The 16,171-nt window shown below is 39.5% G+C and overlaps 1 protein-coding gene across 1 annotated transcript in view; it reads left to right on the forward strand.

Annotated features, from left to right (window-relative positions):
* Nucleotides 1-16,171, forward strand: part of LRRC75A (leucine rich repeat containing 75A) — a 173,397-nt gene that overhangs the window by 88,128 nt on the left and 69,098 nt on the right. Inside the window, exon 2 of the mRNA XM_075197828.1 lies at nt 4,568-4,696. Within this exon, the coding sequence (XP_075053929.1) occupies nt 4,568-4,696 (129 nt within the window). The remainder of the gene's footprint in view (nt 1-4,567; nt 4,697-16,171) is intronic.

The following is a 16,171-nucleotide window of genomic DNA, read 5'->3' on the forward strand; positions in this document are numbered from 1 at the left end:
CCCCATTAAATATGAGAGTTATCTGTCATTTATCTGTCATTTATAGAGCCAACAGTAGGACATAATAATATTCTAACAGGACATTATGACCAATTGAATGTCTATAGTCTGTGACAGGATATACTTTGAGTTTTTGAATTGACGGCTTGTTCATCAATCTACTTCTAGTTTTTATAGGTTGAATGACTGTCACAGACCATCAAATTACTAGTCTACCTTTACACTTACTCTACGCTTTGCAAGGTAGTTAAATACCTGACTTACAATCTATATTGATCAGCCACAATATTAAAACCACTGATAAGTGAACTGAATAATATTGATTATCTCATTACAATGGTACCTCTCAAGGGGTGGGATATGTTAGGCAGCAAGTGCACAGTCAATTCTTGAAGTTGATGTGTTGGAAACAGGAATAGTGGACAAGTGTAAGGATCTGAGCAACTTTGACAAGGGCCAAATTGTGTTGGCTAGACAACTGGGTCAGAGCTTCTCCAAAATGGCAGGTATTGTGGGATAATCCTAGTATGCAGTGGTTAGTCCCTACCAAAAGTGGTCCAAGGAAGGACTACCAGTGAACCGGAGAAAGGGTCATGGGCGCCCAAGGCTCACTGATGCACGCGGGGAGGGAAAGCTGTCCACAGAAGAGTTAGTGTAGCACAAATTGCTTAAAAAAGTTAATGCTGTCTATGATAGAAAGGTGTCAGAACAATAGTGCATTGCAGCTTGCTGCGTATGTGGTTGTGTAGCCCTAGACCGGTCAGTGTGACCCCCTGTCCACCACCAAAAGTGCCTGCAATGGGCACGTGTGCGCCAAAACTGGACTATGTAGCAAAGGAAGTAGGTGGCCTGGTCTGATGAATCGAGTTTACACGAGGAAAAGAAGGCATCAGGATGCACTATGGGAAGAAGGCAAGCCGATGGAGTCAGTGTGATGCTCTGGGGAATGTTCTGCTGGGAAACCTTGAGTCCTGGCATTCATGTAGAAGTTACTTTGAAATGTACCACCTATCTAAACATTGTTGCAGACCAAGTACACCCCTTCAATGATATTCCCTGATGGCAATGGCCTCTTTCAGCAAGAAAATACACCGTGCCACATGGCAAAAAATTGTTGAGGAATGATCTGAGGAACATTACAAAAAGTCAAATTACCCAGATCTCAATCCAATCGAGCATCTGTGGAATGTGCTGAAAAACAAGTGCGAGCCATGGACTCCCCACCTTGCACCTTACAGGACTTAAAGGATCTGCTGCTAACGTCTTGGTGCCAGATACCACAGGACACCTTCAGAGGTTTTGTGGAGTCCATACCTCGATGGGTCAGCGCTGTTTTGGTGGTACAAGGTGAACCTACACAATATTAGGCAGGGGTTTTTAATGCTGTGGCTGATTGGTGTATACTAGTCATTCATTCATTCATTCATTCACTTGTTCCGATTAGGGGGCCTATTTATCAAGACCATACTTGCCCACTCTCCCAGAATTTATGGGAGACTCCCTAAATGTGGTTACAAAAATGCATCTTATGCAGACATTCCTGTTAGGAGGAGTATGACCATCATCATCATTTATTTATATAGCGATTCCAATTCAGCAGCGCTCTACAGAGAATATTTGTCATTCACAACAATCCCTGCCCCATTGGAGCTTACAGTCTAAATCCCCTAATACACAGAGTTAAATTTGTTAGCAGTCAATTAACCTACTAGTATGTTTTTGGAGTGTGGGAGAAAACCAGAGCACCTGGAGGAAACCAACACAAACACGGGGAGAACATACAAGCTCCACTAAGATAAGACCTGGTCAGAAACTGAACTTATGGCCTCATTGCTGTGGGGCAGAAGTGCTAATAACTGATCCACCATGCTGCATCTTTTGCACCTGCTATAGGACAAATACTCACTGATGATGATGACTTTTTGTGAACCAGGTGCATATGATACTGATGCGGGGTGTGGACACATTTGGAGATGTGTACAGCTCTGCCTGTGGGCGGATATATTGTATTTTGTTCTCTTGTTTAAGAGTAATTTACTCCAATTTTGTGGCCAACTCTGCATCAGCCCCAGTGTGTAGAAAGGTCTATAATTAGGCCTCGGGAGGGTTAGGGGAAGTGTTCAACACGTTCAACAATTAAATTAACTTTTATATTTGCTCTGTCTGTTTTGACAGATTTTTTTCCCCTACTATTCCTTTCATACATGTTTGTAGCCATACAAGATTGTATGCAGCCATATCATAAGTGTAAGTGTTCTATGAATGCCAAAACATCTTGTCCTATCATTGGTTGGGGAAATGTAGGTGGTAATTTAATATCACCTTAAACATTTACACGTTTATACTGCAACATATCTGCCAACATTCAAGACTGGAAAACAGGGGCACCGAAAAATCATGGACTCAGGTCAGACCAGTTTCGGACCCTTAATGGAGTCAAAGATCGGGGCTGCTGGCAAAATGCTGTTATGATTTTCATTGTAAGGTGCACAAAAGTCATATGCTTGATATAAAAGAAAGTTACTGCAAGACTATTAATACATTACACATAATCAGGGGCTAACAGCTGGGTTCTCGCTCATAAGCAATACTCTGTACAAATAATCTATTACATGAGTGAGAAGGTGAAATTATTATAAAATGCTTCTTTTACTTTGTTGCATGTTTAGCAGACTAAATAACGTGACATTTGCAAAGGTTATGTTGCCATAATCTGCCCTGCAAAAATCTTGTCAGGAACCTGACTCCTATGAAGGTTTATGGTTATTTCTGTTCATAGTAGCCATGGTTTTAGAACGCCTGCTTTTTCATTCCAGCGGGGCGGTGGGTTTATAATATCAGGGAAAAGGTGGATAATAAAGGGAAAGAATCATGATTACAGTGTAAACATATGGAAGACATTGAAAGGTGTAGCAGTGTCTGAGCATACCCATCACTAGGAGCTGCTTTGGAACGTCCCCATGGTTAGCAGTGTCCCCCAAATGGAATGACTGAGAAAAGAGGATTTTTGTACTTACCGTAAAATCCAATTGGGGAACATTGCGCTTCCACCCCTTTATGTTTTGTTTTTTTCAGTTGAATGTGGTTCTGGATTGACTGTTTCTTGATGGCTTTGTTAGTTAAAAACCTGATGGGTGACTGTCTAGGGGGCTTTGAGGGGAGGGAGCAGGTCAGACAAATTGTTGATATATTAGTGCCTTAATGTCCCACAAATTGATTCGGAGAAATGGATTTTATGGGGAGTAAAAAAATGCTCTATTTTCCTCTATAGTTTCCTTAATCATTTATGCTCTTATATACTTGTACATGGTTGTGCTTGCTGTGAATGTTTGTAGCAATTATTTATGCAATTTAATTAAACCTAATTGAAAAAAGTAAGTATTTTATTTTTTATTTTCTATGAAAACAACTCTCTGTTACTGGCTTTATCATCCTCCCTTGGTGTGTTTACATCTGGTAACTCATTCCTTGGAGCAGGGATTTTTAGGGAGCAGGGATTTTTTTCCTTGAGGATCAAGACTCAAAAATTGTGTCTACAGTTGGTCAACATAATCCTCTTTTTTTTAGCCAATTATTATGAGATGCCAACTGTGATGATGATGATGATGATGAAGGGATCTGTTTAATAGGGAGATAGGGCTTCTCCCTATTAAACAAGCCCAGAAGCCGGCAATAGCTATTGCCGGGTATTACTTGCCTTTGCTGGCCGACTCCTGCTGTCTAAGAAGAACCGCGGAGGTACCTGCACCGCTGCAATCCACTGATTGAAATTGGCATCTCAGGATGTTGATTGCAGCAGCCTTAGAGGAAAAAATGCTTAATTAAATTAAATAAAACATTTTTTCCATTTTAAATTATTTTAGAATTGTTAATTTTTTTAACAATTTTGTAACTACTTTTTTAGACACCTCATTATTATTCTTTTAAAGGAAACTTCTACCGAGGGAGAACTATTCACGAGGTACACACTCCCCTCTGTAGTAGACATTGGAGATCCTCTCTAGTGGAAACCCTGCTGCTTCCTAATCTAGGCTTTCAGTTCCAGTTGTGTATAGGCAAGCCAGCCCATGCATGCACGCAACTGCAAAGACTGTCCTAACTAAGCAGTAAATTAACCCTTACTGCTCTAGACCAGTTTTGATTTAGTAATTAATATTTCTAATTCCCAGCCAGTAGTAAGGTATAATGCAAATCCCGCTGGGCTCAAGTAAAACGAATGTCAACAAGAAGACAAACTCATTTTTCAAACTAATGGTATGATTAGTCTGCTCAATATTTCATTTACAGTTTTGGAAAATAATTGTTAATTCCATTCATAGACTACATTTAAAAAATACATGTTATGACAAATGTCAAAAGGCGTGATCCCATAATATATCAGTTTACTGCTTTGGGATTTGGAGATGTATACTTCGGTAGAGTCACCTCCTCTGATCCCTAAGGATCCCTGTGCTGGGCTATGTGCAGTGGACCATGGGGGGCATGAAAGGTGCCTATGTGTAAGCTAAGCTAAGACCTACAATGGGTGATGTTTACAAATTAAGTACAGTTTCTTTTTTTCATGTAGGATCTTGGCATGGAGTCTACATCGTTGGATGATGTTCTTTATCGATACGCAAGCTTCCGAAACTTGGTGGATCCCATAACCCATGATCTGATAATCAGCCTAGCAAGATATGTACACTGCCCCAAACCGGTAAGTAGTCAATACTTGTCTACTACTAGTTACTTTCTTTTAGTAGCTAACGCTATTATTTGTGTGCTGCTTGCTCTTTTTTTATACTTAATTGCAGTGGTTGAGGTGGGCCGGTATACAGTGGTGTGTCATGCGTTACTTCTCCTATCGCCTTCATTGTGAAACTATCAAATTCAATTCATTTTATTTATTTTTCCACACCGCCACTTCAACCACTGCAGAATTGTATAATGTTGTTGTATGAAGCAGTTTCATCGTTGTTGTACGGAGAATTAGGGCTCACTCTTACTCATAAATAAACATGTTTTAATACAATGGGTTCAGTTTTATTGTGGTTTTTGGATGGGTTTTTGACACAAGTTTTTGAAGTTTTTTACTTCATTTATATGAAACAATTTTAAGTATGTTTTACCATTTTACAAGCATTTCTGATTAAATTACTCTGTCCTGGTTGCCATTTGGCTTTTCATAGTAATCATCCAATGTGTTATTTTGACGAAAATGGCTTCTGCGTCACTTCTCATAATAGCCTTGACTATGTTATTGACAATGAAGTGCAAAAAATAAAATGAGTGCACCCTCTGCTTTCCATAGAATGACAAAAGGTCAGTTTGACTCCTCTATGCAGCGATAAACAACAGGAGGCCCTATGAGGCCCTCCAATCGTTCACCTGTGGCCCCCAGCTCCTTCCTGCTTTATTGTTAGATTTGTTTGTTATAGCTTGTAACACTTGTTTAATATGCCTGCTGATATGATATTACAGATAGGTATCTCTTTCTTTGATTAAATGTATTATTTTAGCTTATTTCTGAGGGTAATGCACGGTCCTTTTGAGAGTTAGAGGGCCCCACCTTGCTACCTCCAAAATGTATCAGGTTGCTGATCACTGACGTACACAATGTCATAGATGTATGATGTCATAACAATAACTATAGTGTGTCTATATGTCATGCCATTTCTCTTCCATGCCTTTTACTGACACATAAAAACGTCTCTAAACCTCCCATTATAAAATCTACACACAGTAGTGCTGTTCTGGACGTTTCCTAAAATCTTACAGTGTTAAGATTTTAAGGTGCATCAGTGTGAAAGTCGTATACTGTTTTCAATGCACCTTGCATGCACTAATATTAGAGGAAATAAAACTACATGTACTTCTGCAATATTGGATAAGTAGAGTTTCCCAAGAAAAAACATGAGGAAACCTTCAATAGTGAAAATGATGTTACCAATTGCCAGAGGGGCTATTACCGGGGATAGTGATCTTATTGCAGGAAGTAACCCTTACATGAATAGGGCAAAGTACCAGAAATAGGGCTTGAATGATCCTTTAAATAAAACCCTAAAGTCCTAATTACAACTACACACACTGCAAGTGTACGCATTTTACATAATGCATTTACTCAGCCAAAGTACCAAGACTGACAGATAATGAGTCAACCTGCTCCTGCACATAATTACAAAGGGCATGGAGAGGCAAAAACTAACCTTACAGCAGTGCTGTAACTACATTTTAGTGCCCTTGGTGAGGAAGAATGCTGGCGCTTCACTCCCCCCACCCCCCATACACACACTTATATGGCTCTGATCCATGGGTTGGAAACTTTGGCTGACCAACTGATTTCTCTATTAGTATAGCCTGCTGGTGCTCACTTCTTTCTATTGTGGCTAATTTCCTTCAAGGCCTTTAAGGGAATGATTCTTATCTCTCCAGTAAATGCGTTTGGACAGCTCTATCTGCACATGACGTCCTCCACATCTTTCACGTTGCCAGAATTCGGCATTATTGTTACAGCTCTGCACCAGAGATTTGGCATCTGTTTCTTCACTTACACATCGATGCAATTATTGTGCGATCACACGAATCACGACCTTTTGGTCAGATATTGCAAGAGTGTGTATGCCTCCACAATCATGTTTTATTATCGAACCAAAACACATGTTGGGCAAATGAGGAAGTGTGAACACACTCATGACCGTCTGCCGATAGTTCCTCTGCAAATCTATAGAGTATGTACAGAGTCCCAATCTTTTCAGCAGATGGTTATGAGAGATGAAGAACTGAAGGTAATTGTGTAGGTGTGTTTGCATGAAGCGACATGTTCATCGGAACTTTCAATCGTTGGTGAAATTGTTAGAGAAATTGCATCCGAAGTGTGATTGTATAGGGGTGTGTATCCAGCTTAACAGTGGAGTCCAACTAAAATGGAATTATTATTGTTATTATTATTATAATTATTATTAACATTTATTTATATAACACCAGCATATTTCATAGTGCTTTACTATTGGGAATAACACAATAATAAATTGAGGCTGGGATTACAGACAGAGAGGTAAGAAGTGCATTTAACTTATGTGCAAAACAGAACACTCATTTGCACCTCTTGCATTGTAACATGGTTTTGTCCAGGAGACTGAAATAAGAATCCTCTTCTTTTAAGATCCTTAATGAATCAGGCCCAATATCTTTTATTATTAATTTCTTGCTAATTGTGTATATCTTAATCAAGTGTGTGTGTGTGTGTAACTCAGAATTAATTACCATGTTGGCTGCATTACCTCCACTTTAAATATATTGCGGCAATATCTATAAATGCTATTTGCGCTTAATATATATATATATATATAAAGAGACAGAAGCAAAGAATATATACCATATTATATATGGTACCAGCTGCATGGCAATATAAATGCCCATATATGTATACAAAACAGAAAGACAGTTGTTTCAGTCAGCGCTTATCCTTAACACTGCATATCTGTGTGTATGAACTCACAGACAAAATCCCACCACAGGATATAGGTACGGCGCTAATAGGGAAAGACAAATAATAAAATGTAATATAAATTCAATTAATTAGTCTCAGTTTGATAAAAATAAAAAATATATAAATTAGTCAGAAGCTGTACAGTGTTGAACGACGATTCTCATAATAAACCTGGTTGTTTTCAACTCCCCTGCAGCTCATTAAAGGGTCTATTGGAACCCTAAGGTACTGAAATATTAGAAAATAATGGCGCTGGGAGAGTGAAAACTACCGGGTAAACAGTATAAATGATTTAATATAATATATATAATATAATAAAACATGGGTAAATACAAAGCTTCACCATATATCTGCCATCTACCTATTGAAAACCGTGCTAACTTAACCCTTCAGGAGTATTGTCTCTCTTCCCCGTGATCGGGACGTGGATATGGACTCCGCTATTCTGGACAGCCCTTATGTATACTTACCATCTGGTTCCAGATACATGTGACAGCATTATATATTCTTTACTCTGCAGGCAATGCCATCAATGAGGATTGGAGTCAATTTATCTTTGTGATTTGTATTTACCCATGTTTTATTATATTATATATATTATATTAAATCATTTATACTGTTTACCCGGTAGTTTTCACTCTCCCAGCGCCATTATTTTCTAATATATCTGTGTGTATCTAGCAGAGTGAAAACATGACGTATTGGTTCATATTTTGATGAAAACATTTAAGCCTGCATCCCAGCTTCAAAGGCACCTTATTATATTCAGGTCCTACACTGACATGTATGCTTTAAACACCATTAAAGTGCAGTTAAAATCAGATGTACTAACCTCCCAGGTATAGGGGTTTACATCAAACAAGGGCTGGCTTGTGAGCCACACCTTAATGTACTTTAAATAGGCTTGATGGACAGCTGCTATGGCATCATAAGGCAATATTTTGAGACAAAAACAGAGAAAGAATAAGTCCGTGCTCGGTATATCCCAAATTATGTATGGTATCTGGTAATTTATAATTTTGAAATATAAATGTGCATATATATATATATATATATACATATATAATATATATATATATATATATATATATCAGGGATCCTCTGCACTCTGATGCTGTACTAACTATATTTCTATACTAAAAACAGGATATGTTAGTTCCACATACTGCAATATATGTTGAGCTGACCAACTCCTGCCAAAGTCTTCGCATTCTGGTCAGTCCTGACATGATCAAATATAATATATATATATATATATATATACATACACACACACACACACACATACACACACATACACACACACACACACACACACACACACACACAGACATCACTGTTCCTGTGCATGTACTCTAGTGCTCTCATACACGTACAGCTACTAACTTGATTGCAACTCTCATCATTGAGTACAATACACACTTCCCAGTAAAACATTGCTGTGCAAAGTCATTACTTAACAAAGCAGGTTTAGTAGTTTATTTTTTTTTTAGACACAACCAAATTAAATAAAAAGCAGGCATAAAAACATATTCAGCTACAAGTATGTGATAAAAAGGTATTAAAGATGGCCAATTTTCTTTATTCTCAAAGGTGGAAAGAATCGTAGCTATCTGACAGTGTGATAAAAATAACAGGTCAATGCCGAGGCTGTTTTCTTTAGTGCTCAAAGGTATTATCATTCAAGATGGTCTGGAAGTAGCTTTCATCCATTGTTAGTTCAAGGTCTATGCATTTCGAAGACCCAGTAAACACAATATTGTTCAATTACTTTTAACATATTGAGAAGCTAGAAATGAATTTTGTAGACCTTTTTTTTTTACCTCTTCAAATGCTATGATTAATGAGGGACAAACAAGGCACTCTCGTGCTTAACTCCATTGTTTTACTAATTGACTATTTTTATTTGTTTATATGATTTTCTCATGTACCTCAGCTAAAAAATAGAAAATCTTGCATCCACCAAAGCAATTTAATTTGTGCTAAGTGTAGAAGCCAACCTAGGGAGGGCTTGTCAGAGCAGTAGAAGGCATTCTGCTGGAGTGGTTGGACTTATACTAGTGGTGAAAAGAGAGAGGAAAATTAAGATTTACTTCTCTATCAACTGGGTTTAGGCACTGCACACAGGAAAGAAACACATAACATTTATATTGTTTATAAAAAATACATTAACAAATGAACTAGTGCACTGATTGGATGATCAAACTGCTCCCTCTAGGCTCTACAGCTCTGCAGATTCTGTGGGCAAAGTGTGAAATTCCACAGCAGAAAATAATTTCATTTTAACACCACTAATCTGCATGATAAAAAGAGGTTTGGGTAGTTTATGTTCAGAATCATCTGCAGCTTTGCGATAAAATAGAAGTCGTTGTCACCTCAAGGGTGGAAAGAAGAAAAAAAATGGAAAATTATCATATTAAGTTTCACAAAGTACTTTCAATTGTATTTTGAAACATTAAGATTGTTGAACGTTAATTGTTTGTTTTAAAGTGAATTGAGTTAAGTGGAAACACTGTAATCGGTAACCAGTGATGTTGAGTATAATGATTATTTTGAAGAGCTGAATTGATGTTAATTTCTTTCATCTGTAATTTTTCCTAATTTGTGGAATGCTTAATGTTATCACTGCACAGCTTTCTAACCTATTTCACTTAAAAAGTGTGTGCTTCTAATTCTCTTAGGCCGCATGAAGAATTAAAGGGGAACTTTTTTACTATTATTATTATTATTATTATAAACCCTTATTTATAGGGCACCACGTAAGGTCCACATGCCAAACAGAGGGCACACAACAAGACAGTACATGGTATAACAGTACAATACAGTAAACAAATAACACTACAACTCTCAACACAGCCACTCGGATGCAAGGGGTATATTCAGTGCAGGCCGAACCTGTGCCCATTACCGTAGGTGCAACTCACAGGTTTAAAGCCACTGAAAGAGGTGCAAAGACAATGGAGGAGTGGGGTCAATGGGCAGAGAGCCCAAGGAGGAGGTGCACAGTGTAGCTGGTGAGCAAACGTTATAAGCAATTAGAACGGGAGGGAAGAGGGCCCTGCTCACTAGAGCTTACAATCTAAAGGGAAGGGGAGCAGACAAACTGTTTACACTTGTAAGGGGATCTGAGGGCAAGAAGCAAGAGTGGGAGAGGTGGAGGATGAAAGCGGGTCAGGTATACTACATGGTGAGATGGTTTAAATGGAGGACTGGTAGGCTTTTCTAATCAGGTGGGTTTTACTCTAACTAACTATAAGATTTTCACAATAAATCCCCTCCACCCAGCTAGAAGAACTGCAAATATTCCATACCCAGTAATTCACAACTTCTGGCTCTTATACCTTTTCCCCAGGGTGATAGCTATAATAACTTGTAAAGTAATCTCTGGGTATTATAAGGTTGTCAATGCAGCTCAATGGACAACTGTGACTTGTACATCCAGTGTACCCTGTAATATGTCCAGAAAAATGCCCATTACTGTGTCTAAACACTGCCCACTGAGATGCTCAGTAATGTGTCCTATAATAGTAACATATCTTCCAACATCCTGCCTCCTTTCCTTTCCTTTCCGTGACTCTTATGTTTTTACATACAACAAACAGTAAGTGTGTCTCTAACTCTTGGCTTTAGCAATCATAGTAATAATATTGATAATAAAAATAGTAAATAATATTGTAATGACGATACGCAGACTGGCATTCAAAGTCCTGTCACTTACAATCAATGATAGAGAGTCTTTGAAATATAGATATCCAGAAGCTAAGTGACAGCTACATAGTAGCGCAGATGTATTGTAACTCAATATTTCAAACACATATTTATCCCGGTGTGATGCTTGATAGGTACTAAAAGTTAAAAAAAAAAATATTCATCAAGAACAGGTCTACAGAACATTTTGTTTATACAACATATTTTTATATAAATATAGCTCACATACTGTTACAAAACAGTGCAGCATACCAAAATTGTGGGGGTCTATTTACTAAGCTGCAGTGAGCCAAAAATCGGGAGAAGAAAGCTATTTTCTCCAGAGAATGGCCATTGCAGCTGTTCTTTCAATTTATCAAGGAGTTAAAGCAAGAGATTTTTCCTGCCTTAATCTGTCTGACACTGATCATTGCAGTCCACATAGTCTTCTGTGGGGACTGCAATGGGATCCAGCCGTGAAAAGCTTTGCCTTGATTTTCACCATCAGCCTTATAAAAAACTAACGCCAACGCCATCTTGAGATGGCATTAGCTTACCTTGTTAATGGGGTCTCCGCTGGAGAAGTCTCTCTTCATCCAGTGGAGGGTCCCATTGCAATGGGCATCAGAGGCTCCAACTCTGTACTTCTGTTTCAGTTTCATTGTGACAAAGGGCAGAACAGGAACCTCCCGAGTGGATGGGTACATATTTCCAGGCTCCTCCAGCAGTTGTTACACCCTTGTCAACCATAGCACATATCAAATTAAACAGAATAAAACATACTACCTACTCTCCTGGAATTCCCAGGAGCCTCCCGAATTTCTGGGAGTCCTCCCAGACTCCCGGAAGAGTAGGAAAACCTCCCAGATTCGCCAAAATTCACGGCATTGCACGGTGGTGGCAAGGCTTAATCTCATCATTAAGCCCCGCTCCCACCATTCAATGCCGTGAATTTTGGTATTATATAGTAGGGGCGGGGCTATGGTGAAGCTACGACATCACCACGGCCCTCCTACCCCCTGTCACATGACTTCTCCAATGGGAGCTCCCGGGGAGAAGTTTTGAAAGTTGACGTGTATGGAATAAAAACAGAAAACATCTCTTTTCCAATAAAACAAGCATTTTGGCTACAATTGCCTGGTATACAGTGGATTCTAGCACCGAATTACCCACACATTCCTACACTTAAAAATGAGCAAAGAAATGCCATTGCAGAACTGACAGCTCTAAAAAAAACCCATAAAAAAGCAGTACTTCATGTGTGATTATTTCTGGTAAACACCAATCTTTTGTATATTTGATCCCTGGACGCTTCCTGCCAGGGAATATTCAGATCAGAGATAATACAACATAAATATCTGCATACGATGGATAAGAAGCCTACAGTAGTTCTACCTGCTACTGCAAGTAGAAATACAAATCCTGACATCCCCAAAGAAGTCGGCTTCTCTTCCTGCATATGGATGATTGTATTCAGCAAACGGCCTGGTCTGATAACACCCAGCAGGTGTATTGTGATCTCTGCTATGTCCGTGTTTTACATGTTAATCTTCTGATTTTCTCTTTATTGTCTTCAGATGTATTAGAAATTAAATTTAAACACACAATCCGTTCCATCCATCTAGACTGCAGGAGCACGTAACACTTTTCTCAGCATGCTAAATACCACAGGCATCATATGTTGATAGTTTTTGTGGAATTCATTTTCAGTCATTGCATTATTTCAGTCTACCCCAAAATGGATATTAATTGAAACATTTATCATTTCTGCAGTGGTGAGCAAGGCGCTTAGACAAGAAGTAGCAGGCTCTGCAAATGAATTTGTTTCGATTTACAAAGGAACATGATCTACCCCGTGTATTGATTTATCAAAACAGTACACATAGAATAGATTTATGCTACAAATCTCATGTAATTTGCTAGGCGTAAATCACAGTTCTAATTAAATCTTGCATTTAAAAATACTAATAAAATGGTGCATGCGCTCTCACTTACATTTTTATTACAGGGTTTTACTTGCTTTATACTGGAAAAGCGTTATGCAAACGCTACAAATACATAAATGCCAATAGATATGGCAGCACTAGAAACAATGGTTGTCAGTCCCATTTACGTGCATTAAAAAAACATTTAAAAAATGCCACGGGATATCTGGCCTAAAAGCGGTGACAATGTCCGGTGGCTGTTTGCAACTAAATCCTACTAAATCACTGCAAGAATGTGTACAAAACAACCAACAACAATGTATTCTGGAAAAAACATGGGCCCCAAGTGATCCTGACATTTGGCTCGACCACTGAGAGACTGAGCTTGTCCAATTTAGCCACAAACGTGGCTAAGTTTAGCCCCCTGCTAAATGGGCTTGGGCCGGGTGAGTATATGGCAGCTGGGCCCATGCTGCAGCTTTCCCTACTATAGAATCACCAGCCCATCTTGTCATACCCTAGTGCTGGTTGCTCCATTCCGGCAGGAACACGCGCCGTTTGTTCCTCTGATTCTGCCGCTACCACATTGAAATATGAGAACAAATGCTGGTAGTATATTTGGGGATGGACAAATGGACACTTTTTTTTTTTTTTTTTTCTTTTCTTTTTTTTATACTGGCAAGATCTATGCTGATGATCATCAGCACAGACGTACCAGGGGTAAACAAGCCACAACAGATACACCTCCAGACATTCTCCTACATTCAACGATAACTATCCGAAACACCCTTACCAGTCCTGCCTCTGTAAGCATAGAGAGTAGTAAGTAGTGATGCTGCTCTTGCTATATGTATATACACACTTAGGGCTAGATTTACTAAGCTGCGGGTTTGAAAAAGTGGGGATGTATAGCAACCAATCAGATTCTAGCTGACATTTTGTAGAAGGTACTAAATAAATGAAAGCTAAAATCTGATTGGTTGCTATAGGCAACATCCCCACTTTTTCAAACCCGCAGCTTAGTAAATCTAGCCCTTAGCATCAAGCCCAAAGTGTTTATAATTCATGTATTAAGTAAGCATGCTAAAGAGCTCGGTATCAAATAAGAGACATGATAACCTCCAAAAAGGAGTAAAATTGGATTTATCTAGGTGGCTACAATGAGAGCCTCATATCTTACCTTAGTCTCAAATGAGGACACTTGGGACGCCTTACAAACAGTTCTGGTGGGATTATATAGCCCACAGCTTGTTCTGGACAGTTTGCCTTGTCAGAAGATATAACAAGAGTGGCTTAACTACGCTGACAGACAAAATTTAGTTAAATGAAAAATGAGCTGCAGGGAATACAGCAGATTGCGTGGGTAGCATTAGATTGTTACAGGTTTATGAAGTCCGCATTCAAATAAGTAACTTTATTCCAGTGCCCATGAATTAAACATCTGAGGTTTCTGGCAGCAGAGAGATTATGTTTAAATGAATTGATGTTTCCTGCAGGTGTTACAATGAAGTGAGATGAGGGAGTGTTTGTTAGGAATTACTTTATTTACAGATTCAAAACAGCATAATTACAACTTATTTTCTCTAACCCTTCAGCATTTAGAAAAAAGTAAATAGCAATTTTATAGCAAGACCCAACTTCCATTTGCGTACTGTCATCACAGCTGCAGAGCGCTCCCATTGTACATGATGGAAGAGGTCAGATGTGTATCTACAACATTTTTTCTTACTGTCTGTAGCTTGTTGCACTGTACAATGCAATCACACCAGGGGGAGTCAACAGGTCAAGCTGTACTTCTCCGTTCACTCCTCACCACATCATCTAAAACATTCAGCTGTCCAGGAAATTAAATTGATTGCTTGTTTTTCTACAGGGCCACTAACCCATACTTGCCAACTCTCCCGGAAAGTCCAGGAGTTTCCCGAAATTCGAGCTGGCATTTCTCCCGCATCCCAGGTTTCACCGAGAATCGCGTCATTCTCTGTGATTCAAGCCATTTTGGAGGGCGGGAGGGGGCGGGGCAAGGCCAATCGAGTCATTTTGCCCCCTTCCCCCGTAACCCCCCCCCATTGCGGGGACAGGGCCAAAATGCTGCGATTGGCCTCGCCCCACCCCCTCCCGCCCTCCAGTCACGCCCCCTCTCCCTGTTTCCGGGAGTTGGCAAGTATGCACTAACCCTAAAATACATGTGTGAAAAAGCATGCTAAAACATTTGCATGGTTGTATGTAATTATTTACAAAAGGAGTTACAAAGTTGCACATTGTCTGAACATGGCAGAAAATGGAAATATGTCACCTAATGATAATATTATTATCAAATTAAATCAAGAGGCCTCTTTATTAATTAACAAATTTCCCCCTTTTTCCCCCTGGAAAACTAGTATATCTTAATGGCGTTTCTTGCATGTTCGTTTTTTTTTTTATAAATGTCATGCAGAGGCAGTGCTCCAATAAGAGACTGACCCACCAAAGACTGTACACCATACTTACCAACTTTGTGAAGTTGGCTTCCGGAACCTGCCGGGGGAGGTGGGCGTGATGGGGGTGGGGCTCCAAAATTTGCATGATTTTGGAACCGCCCCCGTGATGTAATGATGCAAACATTTTACAGCAGGGGGCGGGGCCAATCGCGGCGTTTTGGACCTAATGCGGGATGCGGGAGATTGCCACACTCTCCCGGCAGTCTGAGACTCACATGAAATGCGTAAGTCTCCCGGACATTCCAGGACAGTTGGCAAGTAAGCTGTACACTGAAGTGTACTTCCTGGTTCTGTCTTGGCCTGTACACTGCATGTGAAAAGAGGCATGGTCTTGTTTGGGTGTGGCTTGGGTGGACCTGCGCACAGTCTGGACAGATTGGGTGTGGTCTGTTTTGCCTGGAATTTGTAATCTGGAAAATTTCAGGTTACTCTGTTCAGCTAAAATTCGCTAGTAATCCAGGGTCAGACCAGTCCGATACTGTAATAATGTGCTGTAACCAGCTAGCGGATATAAAACACATATTACTACATAATTGCCAACTTTGGCAAGGCCTGATCTGGGAGACCGGGGGGAGGTGGGCGTGTTGGGGGGTGGGACCCGGCGGATCGCA

Source organism: Mixophyes fleayi, chromosome 2 (genome assembly GCF_038048845.1).
Source record: "Mixophyes fleayi isolate aMixFle1 chromosome 2, aMixFle1.hap1, whole genome shotgun sequence".
Classification (NCBI taxonomy): Eukaryota; Metazoa; Chordata; class Amphibia; order Anura; family Limnodynastidae; genus Mixophyes; species Mixophyes fleayi.